Source organism: Littorina saxatilis, linkage group LG17 (assembly GCF_037325665.1).
Source record: "Littorina saxatilis isolate snail1 linkage group LG17, US_GU_Lsax_2.0, whole genome shotgun sequence".
Taxonomy (NCBI): Eukaryota; Metazoa; Mollusca; class Gastropoda; order Littorinimorpha; family Littorinidae; genus Littorina; species Littorina saxatilis.
In genome coordinates, this window is record NC_090261.1 from 25,726,882 (window position 1) to 25,747,582 (window position 20,701).

Genomic DNA, 20,701 nt, shown 5'->3' on the forward strand with positions numbered 1-20,701 from the left:
ATCGACACGCAGACGTTTTCTGTGGAATAAATTCGGGTTATTCCCCACCCCACCCCCCCCCCCCCCCCCCCTGGTTGTCAAAAAAGTGTTGACGTGCAGAGCCGATGTCAAAATCACCGAGTGACTTGCTATGCCATCGTAGCATCATCAGGCGCTTGACGTAGCCTACTAGGCCGTGAAGCACTTTCAGTTTCAGTGTCTGACAATTAGGGGCCTTTCTGACCTCTTGGAGGCAGAAACGACAGCAATGATCTTTGCTTCATGGTTATGATTATTCAGAAACTAAGGGGGGGAGTTTACGTCCTCTCACTGAGGTAGCTATGACCTATTTTGGGACATGAGTTGGGCGGCCCTGTGATAGTTCTGGCCTCAAATATTATGTGAGCCGGCAAAGCCGAGCGGACTGGATCTGGTGTGCGTAGGTGATTTTCCAGTATGATCGCATGCCGGCTTTAGCATTCTGCTATTTTGACGTCATTTTTGACGTTACGTTAACACGACCTTGCGACACCAAGCCTCATCAATTTGTTTTCCATGATACAATGGCAACATGATCAACATGACACCTGTCACAACAAGCCATGCAATTCTCTCTCTCTCTCTCTCTCTCTCTCTCTCTCTCTCTCTCTCTCTCTCTCTCTCTCTCTATCTCTCATTATATATCATATTATTATAATAATATTAGGGCGAGGGCTGGATGTAAAAAAGCAATATTCTTGCTTATCTATTACCCTCGATAATAAAGATTTTGTCTTGTCTTGTCTTGTCTTGTCACTCAGTCTCTCTCTCACGGCTCTTGAAACGTGATGTGTAAGTCTGTGCGCTATATTGATGTGATTGATTGTTGCAAAACGTTGATTCAAATTAAAGATGATTTCAGCCTGTTGTAACAAACTAACACTCTACTCTGCGGAGAAAGAAAAAAATCATTGTGTTCAAAATAGATCGAGACAGCAGCAACTAGCTAGCTGCATGCGCTGAGTCACTGAGAGAATTGTTACACAGTGTAATGCCCCCATCCCCCCAAGATTTCCCCTGTATAAGACCTTGCTTTTTCACATATAGGCCTACCTTATTCATGACCTGTGAAAAGCGTATACTTTTTTGTGCCAGTCGAGGGTTGCCATTTCTAGAATGAGGCAGCTCGTTTCCGGAAATGCGGCGCTTTGTTGGAAATCAAATGAAGTTTCGGGAAATCCCGATTATTCCAACTCTGCCCCGGATTCTTACTTTGCGCCCAACAACAACACCAAAATCGCTCACCTATAGATGACTATGACGATTCGCACCTTATTATGCTGACGATTCGAACTTTTTCCTTGTGACGATTCGCACCTATCACTATGACGATTCGCACCTGATGCTGACGGTTCGAACTTTTTCCTTTTGACGATTCGCACAAGTGCGAATCGTCAAAGTGCGAAACGGCGAAAGTGCGAAACGTCTGTATACCATTCCTAAATGGCACTGCCTTCCTAAACGGTCTAAAACATTACACCGTACTTCCGGTCTTTGCCTTCACAAAGAGAAGCCACTGAATTTCTACCAGCATGGAAAAACCAGGTAACTTTTCAGAACGTTTGAAACTAAGAATCATTCTTAAGTTTAAAGAGGGTTATTTAAACATCCAGGAAGTAAGCATATTAAATTTGATTCGAAGAGCTGAAGCCGAAGGCGAAAGAGTCTTGTCACTGTTATGCACAGCATAATGCGGACTACAAACTGTACAAAAGCAATGATGACACTGTCACGGACTGTCATCGACAATGCACACGCACACACAGAAAATAGGAACAGAGTATTTCGGTGTTGTTAGCGCCTTGAATTTTCCCCTTTGAAATTCATCAAAGTATACCACTTACAGCAAGTTATGAAGGTAATCTTGAACTTTAGCGTGTTAAATTCATTGCTCAGAATCCAGTGACATTCTTTACTTATTTTTGATACAAGTCCATGTAAGCAAGCCAAAGAACATTTGTCGTGAAATTAATTGACGGATTGAGCTTCAAACTTAAGCATAATTAATTAATTTGGTTGTTCAATCGACGAAAATGCACCGAAAATGGCGTACGTTGTCAACCATGGGACATCATTTACATGAAAGAGTTGTCTCCCTTGTTCGCTCATACGGATAATTCCTTTGACCCATGTAAACGAAATGCATTCGTACAGTCCATCGGAGTTCATTCCGAAACTTCAAAAGGATCTAAAACGACTTGTTATGATTACAAGTGCAGGTTCTACAAATTTGGAGACTTAAATGCCTCTGAATTCTGAGCTATGAATTTAACACGCTAAAGTTCAAGATTACGGGGTTATGATCGGATTGATCCACTACTGCAATGACCATTGTAAGCAACTTTTGAGTCAATGGCGACCTTTGTTGTGATAGTGAAGCGCTTGCTCCTATTTTTACTTTGTATAAATTTTGCAGAGCTTTTAAATATTATTAGTAATGAATAAAAAACGCTCGCGCTGGACCCGAGTACTCTTCAGACATTCACACACACACACACACACTCTCTCTCCCTCACTCCTTCTCTCTCTCCCTCTCTCTCTCTCTCTCTCTCTCTCACACACACACACACACACACACACACACACACACTACCACATCTCCATTCTAAAACACGTCACGTTCCAAATCAAAAGACGACATTCTATTTTCTTACGTCACTATTCTTGGTTTACGGTACCATTCGGCGGCTTTGCTACGAGTATGGCATAGTCTTGGTTTGCCGAGACCTTGCACCGTTCTATCAGACTGCCTGGCTGGCTGTTGCACCGCGAATTGCTCCCATCGCCAAGTCATTTTTTTGTGGTTTATTTCGCATTTAGGTCCCAGGTAACATTATGAAGTTTTAATACGATCAATCGGACCTATTATCAAGTTAGTGTATCAACTTTTGAACGAACTGCGCCCAGTAGTTTCCCAGCTATAAGCTGTTAAGTCGAGACACACACACAGACAGACACACAATTAAAGTCTGCTGGACCCTTGTACTAGCGTACTCGGGGATAATATTTATATGGTATATGTGCAGATAAGTCATACCGTACATGAATACCCGTTTTGTATTCCTCGATTTTGCAACGAAATCAGTGGAAACTGGAATCGTACTAATTAGAAATTACAACAGTTGAACTTGAAATTCATCCTGCACATCACTACAAAATAGTGTGTGTGTGTGTGTGTGTTTTAAATGTAATCCTTTATGTGTGTGCCAACAAATCTCAATGACTATACTGGGGAACCTACAGTCCTCTCTGCATGGCTCTCTCTCTCTCTCTCTCTCTCTCTCTCTCTCTCTCTCTCTCTGAGTCTCTCTCTCTGTAATTTGTAGATGCTCATTTTTCAACATTGAGCAGGAACTTGCAAGCACATAGCTTTATTTTACATTATTTGTGAGTGTTGTGCTGTGTTGTTTTGAATACATCTGTTCTGTTTATCTGTGTCTATGGAGGTATGTTATTGTTAAAACTTTGAAATCTAGATATATTGTTTGGACAATTTATTGCAAAAGCATGTCTGTCTGTGACTGTTAGTCAGAATACTTTGAAAGTTGGGGGAGTCCTTCAAGTTGTAAATTAATGCGCCGTTTTTGCTTCTTTTTTTATTTTTTTTATATATATAATATATACTGTGCATAATTTAATGTATGAATCCTTCCATTTCCAGAAAACAATACACTTGGAATATCTTGGCATGACTCCCAGTGGATACCCCTTTTGAACCAAAACAATATTCTGGACTATTTCTCCGAACGGTCCAACCCTTTCTACGACCGCACCTGCAACAATGAAGTCATCAAAATGCAGCGTCTCAGCATTGATCAGCTAGTGTAAGGATAGATTGCAACATCATTGGTGTGACTAGAAACATTTGTGTTAAAAACTTTTTACTGTACTGTTACTTCTTTGTTAGTGTGACAGAATAACATGTTATTGTTAACAGACCTGTTTACCAGTACGATTTGGGCGTATTTTGTACGCCAAATTATTATCAGTACGCAAATACGCGACACACGCACAAAATACGCATAAGAAAAAGTCTAGATACGTTTTCTGGTGTTGGTGTGCTGATTACGGGATGGTACAACCGATACCGGTTTCGGTCGAAGGGAGATAACCATGACAGCGAGTCTTCAGCTGTGGAAACCTTGTTCAGTTGTTGGCACGTGCGATGGTCTGGACAATCGTGGGAAAAGGAAGCGGTAAAATGTGCCAGTTTCGGATGACTGTACCAAGTCTAAACAGCAGAAGCACCAGATTTTCTTGGAGAAATATAAGAAAGAACCAGGAATTGTGGAGTCTACTATACTATGGGAAAAAGTCATGCACACTACAAGTATTGTAAATCAGATTTCTCCGTTGCCCATGCTGAGAAATAAGACATCGAACGACACTGTAGTTCGAAAACTCACATGGACAAGGCTGCTGCAAAGAAATCCGCTGAAAGCTGCCAAGGAATTATGAAGTTCATTCCCGCAAAGCAAATCCTGCCAGAAGAAAAGGCTGTACTCCGTGCTGAAGCAATGTTTTCTGAGATGATTGTAAAAATGAACTGGCCACTGTCAACCGCAGATGTTATTTCACGAACTTCATCTTTTCATTATCAATCTGCTTGGAAGACACTGGTTATAATGTTATAAACTGACAGGTAAATAAAATTGTTTTATCTCTGTTGTATCGGAAGGAGTTAAATTCTGAAGATGTTCACAAGACATGCTATTCTTACACATAGACCTATATTAGAGATCCCTGTCTTACACAAACACGTTTGCACCCACGCGTACGTTTTCCCTAGCCCATATGGCCATGCTTGCAAAGTACACCAACTTTTTGAAAAATACACTCAACTTTTTGAAAAAGTACTCTTGCCTCAGGTTTAGGGTAAACAGGTCTGTGTTAACATTGTTACTGAATACGAGAGTCTCATATAATTCCTTTTGGCAAATTATCAAAAAAAAATCTTTGGCCAAACATAATGAGCTTTATTTTTTATCACTGTATTGCAGACATTTTTTCACAAGTTTTTGTGAATTGTAATGTAAAAAGGATTTCAAAATGTTCTGCCTGTGATGTTTTCAGGAACATGACAGGTTTGGAGTTTACTCTCTTGCATGCTCAGGAACCCATCCTCTATGTCATCAGAAAGCAGAACCGTCATTCTCCCACGCAAGGTACGTTTTTGAGGCGATGACGTGTATTTTTGAAAATGCTTTCTCAGAATCAAAGATATATTTTATATAAGCTGTATTTTTTTTTAATGTTTTGATTAGTTCAGCTTTGCAGGCCCTTTGGTTATCTGATCTTTTTGAGTGCATGAATGACCTAGGACGTATAGAGATCACATAGTATTTAGTACTACTACTAGTAATAATGTTGGGAATGAGTAGGGTTGCCTTTGCGCCCAGCTTGCCTGTTCTGTGTACCAGAAATTCTGGGTTGAAGGTGATGGTGCATGGCTGAAAGTGAAACATGACTATGGACAGCTTTGCGGCATTATGGCAAAGAGTGGAATGAAAAGATACTGCATTTTTAATTAAAGCTGAAGTTAGTGCTTGCACCTCAGGAATCGGATGAAAGCAACAGGTTTCGGACAGATGATGTCATTTGTCATGGGCTGTTCATTTAAGTGATTTTGCTGTATTGTGTTGATCTACTGCAGTGCTCTGCCAGTTTAGCTTTGCGGTGTTACCTGCTAGTGCTACATACGTTTTTGTCATATTTTCCTCAATGCATAATGTTTGCAATTGAAAAACCGAAACAACAAATTTATGGGTCAGAATTTGATAATTTATTTTAACAGAACATAGAACATACTTTTGAAATTAATGATGTTTATAAATGTATTCTCAGTGACACCTCTGGCTGATTATTACATCATTGGTGGGATCGTGTATCAAGGACCTGATCTTGGCTCAGTCATCAATTCCAGAATGGTAAGTGTAAAAATTGTCAAATCCCCTTCTTTTTTTCTTTGAAATTGAGGAAGGTGCATTTTTTCAATTTGTTTTGTTTTGCGGGAAAATCATGCTGCCATATAGTACAAATATGCCCTAAAAATGAAAATATTGTGTTTGATAACTTCTCCATTTCGCTGTATTTTGTTTGGCTTGCAATAACTTCTACTACCCATTTTAAAGAATTCTTATACCGTTTTGCATGAACGAATACAGTGCATGCTCAGTCAGTTAGTCTCTTTCTTGTATAAAAGATTCAATCATTGAATGGGCAGTCATGGTTATACATTTTCATTAATATTCATGTTCATAAAATATTCTGTTCAAATGAGTGTGATATGAAAGAGTGTGATTCACATTGTGAGATTTTGCTTTCTGTTTCAGCTGAACACCCTCTTTCACCTTCAGTCAGCATTTGACAAAAGTAAGTCGTGCAGTGTTGTTGCATTTGACCGCCATTTGTGTTAGTTAACAATTAGGAATCAAACAAATACATACTGTTTTCCCTTGTATTGTTGTTGCAGTCTGTCTGTCTATCTGTAATTGTAAGTCATTTATCTTTCTGAAGACAATCGGTGTCTGAGAGCCTCAAGCGTCAGGACATTTGTTATCTATTTAGATGGACGCAATAGCCTAGTGAGTAGTGGTTAAGACGACAGCCTTCAGTGTGTCAGGTTAAGGGTTAGAATCCCGACGGTGCTGGTATGCTATGGGTGGAGATTTTTCCAATCTCCCAGGTCAGATTATGTGCAGACTTGCTGGTGCCTTATCCCCCTGTGTGTTTACACTCAAGCCTAAGATCAAGTAAAAAGATCCTGTAATCCATGTCAGAGTTTGTTGGGTTATGGAAACACAAAAACACCCAGTAAGCATCCCCCCGAAATAGAGTATGGCTACCTAAATGACAGGGAGAAAAACGGTCATACAAGTATAGACCCACTTGTGCAAAACAGGATTGTACTTTAGTTGTAGCCCACGAACACAGAAGAAGAAGTTTACCTCATTGCTCCTTGGTATGAGATATATCTCATCTATCGCCTCTCATCTCTCAGATTATTTTTCATAAAGATGGTTATTATAACTTTTATTTTGTTATCACAATCATACAAATACTGTGGAATGATGACCGCGGAACAGACCACTCTGTTGGTGCCTTACAGCAGAAATGCTGTGATTTACCAGTCTGTCTTCAATATTTGCTTTTCTTCCTAAGTGAGCCCAGTTTTATTATGCTATTTTGTACATCACTGTGAACATAGTTCACCCAGATCAGTCACAACCTGATTTTGCAAGCTATTGTTTTTATCTTTTCTGGTTTTCTTGTTTTTTTATGTTTTTTATTTTATTGAGTTTTTTTGTCCTGTGCATCTAAAGCTAATGTTGTGGTCATGTAGAATATTGATTTTGTTTTGCAGCCCTGTCAAACTCGAAGTACCACCCATCAAAAGGCTACTGGTGGGAATTTAAAGACAATGAAGAAAAAGGTGAGCTGCAACATTTTGTTAGTTCCATAAAGTTAGATAAGAAGAAGCTGTACTAATATTTTACCAAAAAAAAGAAAAATACATAATCTTTCCAAAGTGCTGCTTTAATACAACGAAATTATCAAAATTATACCACCTTGAAGAAGTCAGCGTTTGCCTGGCAAAAATTTGATGAAGATTTTACCAAAACTGGTTTCTGTTGTGTTTTTATTTTGTTTTGATAAATTATCAAAACTCATATCTTTCTAAATGTTGCTCGATTAGAACACAGGTAAGTTATATTTGAAATGTGCATTGGAAGCTGGGATCCGGTATCAGTGGAAACTTGCAAATGAGGTTACAGTTGTTCTGAATGCTGACATCTTTCTTGCCCTGCTTGTGTGTGCAGAAAAAGAAGAGCAGAAGAAAAAGAAGGAGAAAAAGAAGAAGAAGAAAGAAGAGCCCAGCTCCATGTTCCAGAGACAGCGTGTGGACTTGCTGCTGGGCGAGCTGGCAAAGAAGTATCCACCACAGTTTGTACCTCCTCCACAGCCAGAAGTCAAAGGTGAATATCAAAACATCTTTGGAAAAAAGAATACAGATTTTGGAGTTTATTTTGGGTAGATGAAACTTCACAGAGAAATGAAGGATAAAGAAGAAAGAGAAGTGGAATATATTACTTGGAGGGATTTTCTTGTTGGACTTTTTTCACTGCATTTATTTGAGTATTTTTTCTTTTTCTTGCATGTCAACAGATACGCTTATCACATGTATTTTGTTTCACACACATGTGCGTACACACACACACATACTGTTCCGAGTCTTTAGTTACTGACGCATACTTATTTAATCTGAGGCCTTGTTCAGACCCCTCTCCGGTTGACCGTCCGATAGTTTTGACATGTATATAGGAAGTCTTCTGACAGAACACTTTTTATGTAGTCAGGACATTTGGACCTATTGTATACATATTTTCAATCTAGGCCCCACTGACCTATTGTCCTCTGAACCTGGGATTAACACTTAGGTTAATGATTCTCTTCACATTTATTTTCCTTCAGTTTAACTGTCAAGTGCATGTGTGTCTTGTGCTAACATTTCAATTTTGTTTTTCCTTACTTTAACTGTTTCTTAGTGTTTAAATACTCACAATTGTTCTGTTTCAGTGGAAGAACACAAAGTTGAACCAAAGGTGGAGAAAGTGGAAAAGACAGAAGACAAGTCTGGAGGAAACATGAAGCCACCACCAGAGAAAAAGGCCAAGCTCAGATAGCGTGTGGAAAGTTAGAAGAGAGATGAGTGTGTGGTTGAGTTCGAAAGTGTTGAGTATTTCTGAACGATGAGTGATCAGGTTTTAAAAGTGTTCGAGTGTTTTAGAGCGATGTGCGGTTGAGTTTCGAAAGTGTTGAATGAGGGATGTGGAATAAGTGTTTTTCTGAGAAATGTGTCATTGAGTTTTGATAGTATTGAGTATTTCTGAGCTACATGTAACTTTGTTTCAGAAGTGTCAAGTATTTCTGAGCAATGTGTGGTTGTGTTTTGAAAGTGTTGGGTTATACTGAAGGATGCTTTGTTATGTGTTGATGAATTTTGTGTGCTATGTATGTGAGTAAAATGTACTTATGTTCAGGGGCGGACCTAGGGGGGGGTTCCTGGGTGCCCGGAACCCCCCCCCCCCCCTATCCGTTTTTTTTTTTTTTTTTAGTAAAAAAATAAAGGGCTTGTGCTTTCCTTCCTTCCAAATGCAAAATGCTTGAAACTGACGAGAAACTCAAAGGAGAGGCCTCCGATTGACCTACAAAAATAAAATTCCTTCAGCATCAGGGGGGCTTCGCCCCCCAGACCCCCCACCAGGGCTTTGCCCCTGGACCCCACCGGGGCCTGAGCTGCCCCTGGACCCCTGCTCCAAATTGGAACCCCCCCCTTATCCACAACTAGGTCCGCCCCTGTATGTTAGTACTGCCCTGTAACCTTTTCATGTTGTTGTTAGTTCAAATAAAACACTAGAAAACTTGGTGTACTTTCTGATATCTTGTTTTTAGTGGGTTGTTTTTAGTCACTGCAGCAAATGTATTAGCTTTTTACAACTGTAAACCGACATGTAACCTCGCTATTGAAGCACATGGTCACTTGTCAGGTTTGAGATGTTGGTGAAACTGCAAGTACAGCACCTACTTCAGTCATAAAACACACCAAGTAGAGACAATACACACACACACACACACATAATATTTGCATTGGAAATAGTGTATTTATTTGATTGTAAACCACACACAAAACAGATCAATGAAGTTCAGCAGTGACACAAATGAACAAAAAAGTACATTGTGATTCTTCAAAGGAATTTCTATTTCATCATTTAAAAACAGTCGGCTTTGAACAAATATTAACCAACAGTCTCCCAAAACAATACTGCAGTACTTTTTGTGCTGCTGTCCTACCACTGCCATCCAAGGTAGTTCAGCAAATGTTTGGTTTGGTTAAATATTTTACACCCATGCTGTGTACAACAATTTTAGAGTTGTGTCTGTGCTTGAGATCTCAAGTAACCAACACTGCCTTCAGCCCTACTTTCAGTTGTAGAAAGCATGCAGCAAAGCCCAGTCCCCAAAAGCCACCCTTATGAACAGTTTACCACAATGACATACTGGTGGGATGGACAGTCCGACACCGTTTTAAATGTGCCTTACACAAATGTGATGAAAACAATAAGGATTGCTAATTCTTCTGCTGCTGCCCAAACCAAGCTAAAGTACATGTAGCTTCTGGCAAAGTTGCTGACGCTACTTATTTAAAAACTGGGCTTGTATATATGCATGAGGAGGAAGTCAGAAACACTGGAAGTAGAGGCCTCTTTTGGAAGTGGGAACTCCCAAAGTTAACTTTCCAACTGTTCACTATGCATGAACGCCGGAGTGGTGACTTCGAGAGTATTCGGTCAAGGTCGCGAAAATTGGGGGAATCCCAACTAGTACGCATGCGTTTGTTAACGGTAAGCTTGGCGACCAGAAGAAACAAATCTCATCGCGAGTTCAAAAAGGCGAACGTTGAGCGCGCTGTAGTACTAACAGCGTTATTGCTGTTGTTTTTTTGAATGGTTAAACAAAAGGGTCGGTTCAACGTACCTGTGATGATTGTCTTGGAATCGAATGACTGCGTATGACAATGACTTTGTTGGCCTGAATGTTAGGGAGAAGAATAAATGATTATGTTGAACTTTTTTTTCTTTTCTTTTTGTGATCTCAGTTGCATGCAGGCAGCTTCAACCCTTTCTTTTTTTGTTTTGTTTTGTTGTTGTGTGTGTTGTTGTTGGCGGGGAGCATCCTTCTTCATTGATCTTTTTTTTCTTTTCTTTTTTCCTGCTTTTTATATTAATGTTTCTACTTTAACAATAATAATAACAATAACAGCACTTTATTGTCCATTAAAATATTACATAAAAATGGAAATTTTTCTTCGGCACACCCTGTCTGCCTGTAAACGATTATAACAACAATCGTAAATATACCTATATCATTAACAATACTATTTCTAAATGTATTTTAAACAACTTTTCTATGTAACAATTCCCTCTCAAAAATGCAGAGGGGAACCATATCTATAAATACCAACACACATTTTGGCTATCACTATCAAATAATTCACATAACTTATTATTGCCTTGAAACTTTGTGAATTTTCAAACACGCCCAAACAAATTTCCTTTACAGTAATTTTAATAATCATATTATATTTACAATTCACTTTATCCTAAACGCATTTCCAAATGAACAAAATTTTTGGGCAAAAATAAACAAAATGTTCAATATAATCAATTTCGTTCTCACAATAAGTACAACAATTACTCGAGGTTGAATTACTGTATGTTGAACTTTTGTTTAATAATTTTATATCGGTAAAACTGTTTTGGACAAACATAGATTGGTTATAGGGAAAATTTGGGTTACTGGTAAAGTTCAAAAGGAAGAACATTATGTCGGGTATGAAGGTATAAGGTGCAGTAGACCGTAAATAACTAAGATTAGTGACTTGTTAATTATTTATTGGGGAAATGTGTGTCAAGAAGTTTAGAAAAGACAATACTGTTCATCGGTGTTTTAATTTGTTTTCCCTCGTTAATTTTTGATGACGATGGCGATGCATGGTTATGTACAGTTGAAAGTCAAGATTGGAATTTTTTTTGAAAGCATAGGACAGTTTCTTTACGCAGAATACAGAGGCAAAAAGCAGCCTGAATGCAATTGAGGCCTATAAAAAAAAGATTAATAAAAAAAATAAAAAAATTTAGCTCCCAGCGGCACTTGAACCCAGAGCACACAAACACACACACCGTTGAACACACGCAAGCACGCAAACAAACGCACAATTATACCAGCACGCACGCACATACAGGCAGGCAGGCACTCGCACAAATACATACAAACACATACACACACACACCCCTCCCCCCCACACACACATATGTGCACGTGTGCACGCTAACAAACGAATGAACAGACGCACAACTACACGCACGCACGCACACACACTCACACATGGACGCCCATTTTCATAGAAACACCCCCTCGTATAAGCGGGGATGAAAGAGTGGTGGCCAGTGACGCAGAACGAACAAAAGTCAAAGCTGGCGACTCAGGTTTGTATTCAGGGAAATTTGCACGAAATGCACGCACGAGATACGACTTTTCCTTCTATTTTCTCTCTTTGGGACTTTCATTTGCGTTAGCTCGGTTTGATATGAAAAACCGAAGAAAAGCCCTGCCATTTTGCACTGAGAAACTTTGGAAGTAGTGTGTTGACTCCTGGGTCTCACTGTAGTACAATTACCCTCACTTACTTCCTCGTTTGCTTCCAAAGTTAGCTCTTTTTCCGTCCCATGCATGCGAAAGTGAGGATGTACTTCCGATGTTGCTCAAAACTTTGGAAGTAGTCGCAAACTACCCTCAGTTACTTCCTCGCTTTGCTTCGAAGTAAGCCCTTCTTCCGGCCCATGCATACGAAAGTGAGGCAAGTTCTTCCGATGTCACTCAAAACTTCGGGAGTTGTCGCGAACTTCCCCCATAACCATACGGGTCCTGGAGAGTTCATGCCCCTTTCCTCAACTGAACATAACGCATTACTTTTAGCACACATCAACATTTTCTCCCCCAATACCCGGATAATATCTTCAGGTTCATGTCTCATCCACGTAATCATTCTTTCACACTCTAATATGCCAAAGAATTACACCAAAACACCCAACCAAACAATAACATTCCTCAAATCCAAGGGAACATTCTTCATGCAATACAGAACCCTTTCATGACCAACCCCCACACCTAAAAAAAAGAAAGAAAAAAAGCTGCAGCTTCTACTGCTATTAGATTGTCTTCAGCTTGGTTGTAATCACAACACGAAGCTGTTGGTCAAAAGACGTGCACACAGCGAGGCCCTCCTTGTCCGGTGACCAGTCGTAGCTGCTGATTGGCTGTGTGGACAGTGTGACGTTTTGCTGCAGGTTGACGGCACCAGCCACCCCCATCTCCTGACCTTCACCGTCTTTTGTCACTCGACTTGCTGGGTAGGAACTGCACACAGACATTTAGAACAAAATTAACATTTCAGAAATGTATAACAAGAATGAACTTACTAATTAAAGATGACAGAATAAAAGTTGCAGAAAAAAAGCCATGGGCCTCAAATAAAGGACAAACAAAGAATACAACAACCCTACCTCCCCAAAGAAAGAAACGACAAAAACACAAATATTTCAACATGTTAACTTTCAGATGTTGTAGGGGTTCAACCTGGGAAAGTACAGCTAAGAAATTATCATAGCCAATGAAAACAGACAAGTCACACATGCTACATGCACTCACTATTTCCACAAGCAGAGGGACCCGTTGCCACCGCAGGTCATGAAGATGTCTCTGTTCTGTGGTAAGTGGCGTGCCAGCCACACTGTCGACTTGTGGGCCTGTAGGGAAATAAAACACAAAAATAACAGAATGTGAACAGCCACAAAACATGCACCACCTTCCACCACAAACAGGTGTGAGAGGAGATCCCTGACATCACAAAACTATTGTATGGAACAAACCTGTAACCAGTCTGTTGCTAATAGCACAGGTTCCAGAGTATTTGCAAGTGTACATTTGTGACAAAGAGCAAAAGCACTTGAGACGACTGAATGACAGACTCAACAGTTAAATGATTCGCAACAATGTCACAGATGTTGTAACGTTTTACTTTTGCTAGGGTTTCCAAATCATAATGCAACTTGGTGTTTACAATTCCTCTAAAAACCAAAATGAAAACAACGAACGTCAAGTATGGATGGTGCGCATTTCATTTATACAGAGTAGGCCAAAGCAAAGGGAGGGAACTGACCTTTTCGATGACGGATGCAAAGCCTTTGGTGGGGTGCTGTGTACGCATGTCCCACACATGAAATTTGCTTTCTAAAGACGTTGCGACCAGTTTGTTCATGCTGATGTCTTTGCGATCAAATTCTAAACAGCACACCTGGAACAAACAAAGAACCATTAAGCAATCACGGATACAGTTTTATTTGCTGCCAGAGCAGGAATATTCTTTTATTTCAATCTGGTATGTCCACAGGAGATTGCGCACGACACTGTGCGTGAACTGAGGATGACCAACCCATCCCACAGAACAGAATCTCTGGAAAAAAAAGTAGTTATGCCCCCAGCCCCCCTCCAACACACACACACAACTCGCTTATTCAGCTGGAAAATTTATTATTGAAGTAAGTTTCAGTTGACTCTTGTTTTATCAGTGGAACTACCAGAGCTTAAAAAAAATTAAAATGTATAAAGACGAATTTACCCCATTTTTAATGTTGGTCTCCCATCTCAAGCTCATAGCTCTGAGATCAAACAGCTTGACGTCTCCATTGTCGTAACCAGCAGCAACACATCTGTCTTGGTCATTGTAAGCATGGCCTGCACAAGATACCAACACCAAAAGGTAAAAATAAATAAACAAACGTCTCTTACACAGGTATATCACAGAGGTAGAAATCTTTACTTGCAATGAAACAGACAAAATGTCACTTGATAGCCTGTAAACATTCCATGTTCTATTCCATTCAAAGCATGCATGCACTCACAAAGACTAATACAGATGCAAAAAAGAAAGCATTAGCATGAACACACAGATCCACATGCAAGACACACAAACATGCATAAGAAAATAGGAAAAAAGAATCAACAACACAGAGTACAGGGAAGAAAGACAAAACAAACTTAAAATAGAATACAGGGAAGAAAGACAAAACAAACTTAAAATAACAAGAAAACGCACACATGTACGCACACACACTCCCCACTAAAGATTAAGAAAGAAGAAAAGACTGAGAACAAAATCTTTTCTAAGCAAGAAGAAGAAAGCATTTGCACTGCACTATCGCATTTCACATGCCAAGAAGAGAAAGAGAAAGTGAAGTGTCAGCAGAACTGACCAAAGGCCACAGCCCAGCAGTCTCTCTTGGTTTCTCCCTCTTCCGGCTCCATGGTGGCCACTGGTTCGTTCTTCTGCCTTGGGTCCCACACTTTCACTGTGCCTGCAAAGCAATGATAACGAATGTAAAGGCTGAGGCAGGAGATCACTATAAGTATAACACAAAATCTGAAGTCAACTTACACTTTCTGAAGAAAGTCATTCCTTTCAACCTAACGCACAAAGTTACTCTCAATGATACACAACACAGAAACTCTTCAGTATGGAATTTGAAGATGACAGAAGCAGATTTTGTTGTCATAATTAGCACTGTCGCTTTAAATTCCTTAGTGTTGTGAGGGTTGGGTGGGTTTTGAGCACGGTTGGGTAACAGGGTTTAATACTAGCCTTGGCAGTCATAATCCATCAACTTATCTGTACAATAGAACTCACCATCCCTGCTACCAGTGACAATTTCCGGTGCTCCTTCACCAATGCCAAGGCCACCAACGGAGTCTATAGAGTTGATGATTTCTGTGTGACCTTTTACCGAGTAGAGGGGAAGGTCCAGGCTTTCCAGGTTCCTGTAAAAGTGAGGCAATAACTGCAATTATAAGTGAACTATTGTACACACCAAACAGAATTCTTTTTCTTTAAAATGTGTCCACAAATTTCTTTTCAACTTAATCTGCAGCTGTGTTTCTAAATGCACCAATGAATGTATACATGTTTAACAAACAAAATAAACTTCAATTAAAATTAAGGCATTACAAACTACATGAAAAAGTTCATGACTTTACTTGTATCTTTTTGAAAGAAAAAGTAAAACGGTTACCATATGTTTAATTTTCCATCAAAGTCGCCTGTTGCCAAGTGCCTGTTCTGCGAACTGGATGCACCAAAGGTACCACATTTAAAAGGCTTTGACTTTTCAACCTGTTGAGAGAAGAAAAAAAATCAGTATACACACACATATTATATATATCTGCTGCATCAATCATGCACACTAGTAAACCTAAGAAAAAGTGGAATACATTTATCAGAGAACCATGCACTGATTTTCTGGTTCTTTTGATTGAAACAACCTTTTCTTCTGGGTTTGAGCCATACACTGGTCATCAGCTATTGATGGATAAAAACCTGAAATGGCCAATCCCTTTCAACATTCATAAACTGACTCACTTCCCTCTCCACCCCGTATATTCAAGGCTATACGGAGCGTACGCCGCCGTACCGCCAATCGATCGTTGGTGTTGATGCTGTATAGTTTCCAACACGCGGAGGCTATTTAATTCCAATCCAGACGTTGCGCTAGCTACCACACAGTTTTAACTGCTTCATTTCTTGTTTGAATTTTCGCACAATACAAACCGTTTTGAATGGTAATATTTCACATATATCTATCATTCTATGCAAGACACATGGTTTGTCAGTCCATTTATCGACAGAGAGGCGTGTAGGATGGGATAAAAATGGGCCAATATGCTTGAGTGAGGACATATATATATCTACAGCAAATCCGTTTGTATGTTCGTTTACATACATGTATATTTCTTGTTGAAAACCACACATATGTACAAGGTACAAACCTTACTCATTCCCTCAACCATAAATTTAAGCTGTACGTGGTTTCAAAGAGACACATTTTGTTTTGCATGGGGGACACTTGCCTTGAAGTTGGCGACAACGCTTTGTTTACACCTGGCGTCAGTGCGCTCTCGTTATAGCAGAATATACCGCGTGCTCTGTGTACGTGCCCCTCTCTCTCTCTCTAAATATGACCCAATACGTACTCTTGCCATGTATTGTATACTTCTCTGACTATAAAACCTAAAAGTAACAATCTGAAATTTCAAGATATGTTTAATTATCTCACCGAACCCCAGCATTTACAGAGAATCCCAAAATCTAGACAGTAGTCTAGTCACATGACGGTAGAAAACACGCATGAATGATGAAACCCTTCAGGAAGTATAGAAGAGCCTCAAATACTTACGTCCAAGATACATTTAACGTCTCCGTGTGAAACTTCGTAAATCTGTAGAGCACCAGAACCTTTTGCATAGTTCCCCAAAGAAACAAACTTTGCGCTGCTTGGGATCCATTTTGCGTCAAAAAGTGTGTAAGTTACCGGTTTCTGAATGTGTAAAATGATCTGTGGTTTCTCCATTCTGCTTTCGTTCTCTGAATCTTTTTTTCTTTTTCAAATCAGTTATGGCTTCAACCACTAAATTGACATCTCAAATAAAACACAGCAAATCTTCACTTCAAATGACAAGTCAAGCGTGTTTTCACTCCGAATCACGTCAGGGCTTGACAATTTTGGAACGTTCTTGATTCTCTCCGCTTGGTAACTGACCAAACATAGTTTCAAACACAAGAGAGTTCCTAGGGAGAATGATTATTTTGGATTGAGAAGGGAGCGGCTTTTGTTACAGTTATTGTACACATTGACTTATTGGATGTATTCATCGCAGAGCGTGATTGCCCGTTTTTATAACGATTTCATCAGTAACATTTGTTTTCCTGTACTATTAATTCTTTTGGGTCTGTATGATGATCTTGTTGAGTTTAATTGTTTGTAAACTAGTTTGACTCAATGCCGGGAGTAAACTTTATTTGTTATAGTTCTTGAGTTCGTATGTAACTTGTAACTATAACTAAACCATTTCTTTATTGTGTTTCCTTCAGTTACAAATTTAAATTCCTTTTGAGCTTTGAGTGATATCACTGCTTTATGGGTGTCACTGTGTGCGTGTGTGGGAGTGTGTTTCTTGTGTGCTGATAGCGACATATATGCAAGCACCGTGTTGTCTTTTTTCATGTCAGCTAGCAGGTAGCCACATTGAAAACTTAATATACACGTACTTACCACTTGTACAGCATGACAAAGACATTCATTGTCTGTTAGTCCCTGGTGTTAGCATAACCTCTCCTGGTAAGATCAGCCACTATATATGCACTCTGAAGTGCAGTGTCTCTTATACTGTGACCATGTCATCGTGGCAGCAACTTCTTCTTCTTCTGTGTCTGTGTGCTGTACAAACACTCGTGTTTTTGCATGAAAGGACTTTTACATGTATGGACGGTTTTCCCCACTTGTAATCCATTTTCGGGAGGTGGGGGGGGGGGGGGGGGGGGGGGGGGGATGCACATGCTTAGTATTTTTGTGTTTTTCAAACCAACCAAATTTTGACCTTGTATGTATACACAAATGGATAAGGCACTAGCAGGTCTGCACAATATTTGACCCGGGAGATAAAAAAATCTCCATCCTTAATTAATCCTCCAGATGGAGCCAGGGTTCAAACCCTGAACCTGCAAACATGTACGCTGACATTACAACTACGCTTTTGCATCTGTCAAGATTAGAAAACAGTGGATTCAGACAGAGATACTGTAGCGGAGTCAACCATAAAGGAACAAAACAATACATGTATATCCGATTCATTAGCCTTTTACTTCAGCTCAGTTATCAAACAGGCCACTGCACATGAATCCTTAGAGTCTAGAGAATGCAAAAGCCAATAAGGGCACCGATCATGACTCAGCCTGCCCATGCAAAGGATGACCCAGATTGCAAACCAAAATGGGCAGACTGAGCTCAGGATCCATGGTAGGCAATCAATCATTCTAGGGGAGGGACTTTAGAAAAAAATTGTTTTCTTGTTTGCATGTGTGTGTGTGTGTGTGTGTGTGTGTGTGTGTGTGTGTGTGTGTGTGTGTGTGTGTCTGTATATATGTGCAGGTGTGCATGTAGGCACACAGTCATGTCTGTGCAGGGACAGACCGACCAAGCAGACCAGACAGACAGACAGGCAAACAGACCACATTGCACTGAACAAACTCCCAACAAATAAACATGAACAGGGGGAACAGGTTTTCTTTTTCTTTAGTTTTTGGTGTTCAATAAAACTATCAATATCATGTGAATTCATCCACACAAATACAACCCCTCTCACAACAGCAAAATAGACGATGTTCGGAAATAACTCTGTCAGGGCTTTTAATTGGCTGTGGAAGAGTTGCACCCCTTGAAAACAGTGAGGCAAACGCACATCACTGATCCATGAACGCAAGTTACCTTGGCGCCACAGTAAATAATGAGCTTTGAAGTGCATGTTATGTTGTTGCCACTCAATATGGTTCCCTCTTCTTCCAAAACATATGCTGATCACTTTCTTCCACTGATCAGTGGTTCCACAATTGCCTCCCTGATTCAAAGGGGGGCAACTCTACCATACCTCAAAATCATCCCGACAGTTATTTGTGGTATTCATCTAAGACAAATATGTACTGCTCTATCAACATTACACTAATCTAGATGAATCATTTACAGTAACAAGGGGGCACAAATTCATTCAACCATTTTTCCCTAAACTTGTTTCGCTTTTTTTGGCGACAGTTTTGGCAGCCATTTCACCGATGGCTTAAAACTAAAGATGTGAAGAGTTTATGGTAGACTGTTTTGTCCGCTTCTTTTCAAGCGAAATCTCTTGTATTTGCAACTTCAGTTACGATACAGAATAACCATCACCAGTAGTGACCCAGGTGTGTGTGTCACCCAAGGAGATTTGTGCACAGTAAGGTAACCTTATATTATATCATTTCACTAGGGAAGTCACCAGCACAGCTAAATCACAAATTTCTCTTCGATAAGCTAACTTTTTTTAAATTCACTTAAAATGAAATACGTTGAAGAGCTCTAGCTAAGTTTGTCAACCAATGCCACCAAAGTAAAGCACCAGTTAAAAAAGCCAAACATTTATCAAACAATTTATATCTCACTGGTTCTCACAAAAACATTTATATCACATTCCATTTTTTTCAGGTTATTAATGCTTCCACTTTATGATAACTCCTCCCCTACTTATTCACCCTATGAAGAATTTTGCACAATTAGAAGTGATGGTACATGTACAAATTTGACTAATATGCTACCCACACAAACATCACTCACATGTTCCTGATCTTTATTCAGGGTATCAAAGAGAGAACGAGAAAAAGAAAGAGACAATGAAGATGATTTCCCAAAGCACAAACACATAATTCATGATTCAAAGTGACCACATATCTAATACCATAGTCAACTGATTGCAACAAAACACAACAATTACAAAAACACATTCTCACAGAAACTAAAACACATTGTTTTCCAAACTAAATCAAGTCCAGCAATCAGAAAAAAAAAAATCAACACGGGATGTATATTACAGTGTACACCTACCAAAACACTCCATTATTTAGTCCATCATTCATCTGAAAACTAAAACTAAAACTAAAAAAAAGCAATACAACCCAACAAAAAAATCTTCAAGGGTTTTGTTCATCACAGCTGAGCCATTTTGATTAATAATATCTTCCACAAGTAAAACACAGGGGTAATGCAGAGTCAGAATTGAAGATCAAGAACAAAAAATTGTTCTCAAATGTCTAGCAAGGGTCCGCTGTTTTCATACTAACAACAGCATCATTCCTCTATCATAATATCTAGTAAACTCAGGCTATCTTTCTTTCTTTATTTGGTGTTTAACGTTGTTTTCAACCACGAAGGTTATATCGCGACGGGGAAAGGGGGCAGAGGGGATAGAGCCACTTGTCAATTGTTTCTTGTTCATAAAAGCACTAATCAAAAATTTGCTCCAGGGGCTTGCAACGTAGTACAATGTATTACCTTACTGGGAGAATGCAAGTTTCCAGTACAAAGGACTTAACATTTCTTACATACTGCTTGACTAAAATCTTTACAAAAATTGACTATATTCTATACAAGAAACACTTAACAAGGGTAAAAAGAGAAACAGAATCCGTTAGTCGCCTCTTACGACATGC

At 39.5% G+C, this 20,701-nt stretch overlaps 2 protein-coding genes across 2 annotated transcripts; one reads left to right on the forward strand and one right to left on the reverse strand.

Moving 5' to 3' along the window:
- Window positions 1-1,453: 1,453 nt before the first annotated feature.
- Window positions 1,454-10,650, forward strand: LOC138952947 (mediator of RNA polymerase II transcription subunit 6-like). The gene is made up of 8 exons (XM_070324702.1): window positions 1,454-1,563; window positions 3,680-3,842; window positions 5,092-5,183; window positions 5,863-5,945; window positions 6,351-6,390; window positions 7,382-7,450; window positions 7,839-7,994; window positions 8,596-10,650. The coding sequence occupies exons 1-8, from the start codon at window positions 1,551-1,553 to the stop codon at window positions 8,700-8,702; spliced, it is 723 nt and encodes a 240-aa protein (XP_070180803.1). The 5' UTR covers window positions 1,454-1,550; the 3' UTR covers window positions 8,703-10,650.
- On the reverse strand, window positions 9,659-17,218 carry LOC138952946 (dynein axonemal assembly factor 10-like). Its single transcript, XM_070324701.1, has 8 exons — window positions 16,866-17,218; window positions 15,705-15,805; window positions 15,323-15,453; window positions 14,892-14,993; window positions 14,258-14,373; window positions 13,799-13,933; window positions 13,288-13,385; window positions 9,659-12,996 (listed from the first exon to the last, which is right to left on the reverse strand). Exons 1-8 carry the CDS (start codon window positions 17,037-17,039, stop codon window positions 12,789-12,791), a joined length of 1,065 nt encoding a protein of 354 aa, XP_070180802.1. The 5' UTR covers window positions 17,040-17,218; the 3' UTR covers window positions 9,659-12,788.
- Between the last annotated feature and the right edge of the window lie 3,483 nt (window positions 17,219-20,701).

Excerpts from the sequence above, each read along its gene's own strand:
- LOC138952946 (XM_070324701.1), bottom strand. The coding sequence starts at position 17,039 with ATGGAGAAACCACAGATCATTTTACACATTCAGAAACCGGTAACTTAC. Across the intron at positions 14,374-14,891 it reads CTGCTGGGCTGTGGCCTTTG|GCCATGCTTACAATGACCAA; the intron begins GTCAGTTCTGCT and ends TATCTTGTGCAG. Across the intron at positions 13,386-13,798 it reads TTGCATCCGTCATCGAAAAG|GCCCACAAGTCGACAGTGTG; the intron begins GTCAGTTCCCTC and ends ATTTCCCTACAG.
- LOC138952947 (XM_070324702.1), top strand. Across the intron at positions 6,391-7,381 it reads TCAGTCAGCATTTGACAAAA|CCCTGTCAAACTCGAAGTAC; the intron begins GTAAGTCGTGCA and ends TTTGTTTTGCAG. Across the intron at positions 7,995-8,595 it reads TCCACAGCCAGAAGTCAAAG|TGGAAGAACACAAAGTTGAA; the intron begins GTGAATATCAAA and ends GTTCTGTTTCAG.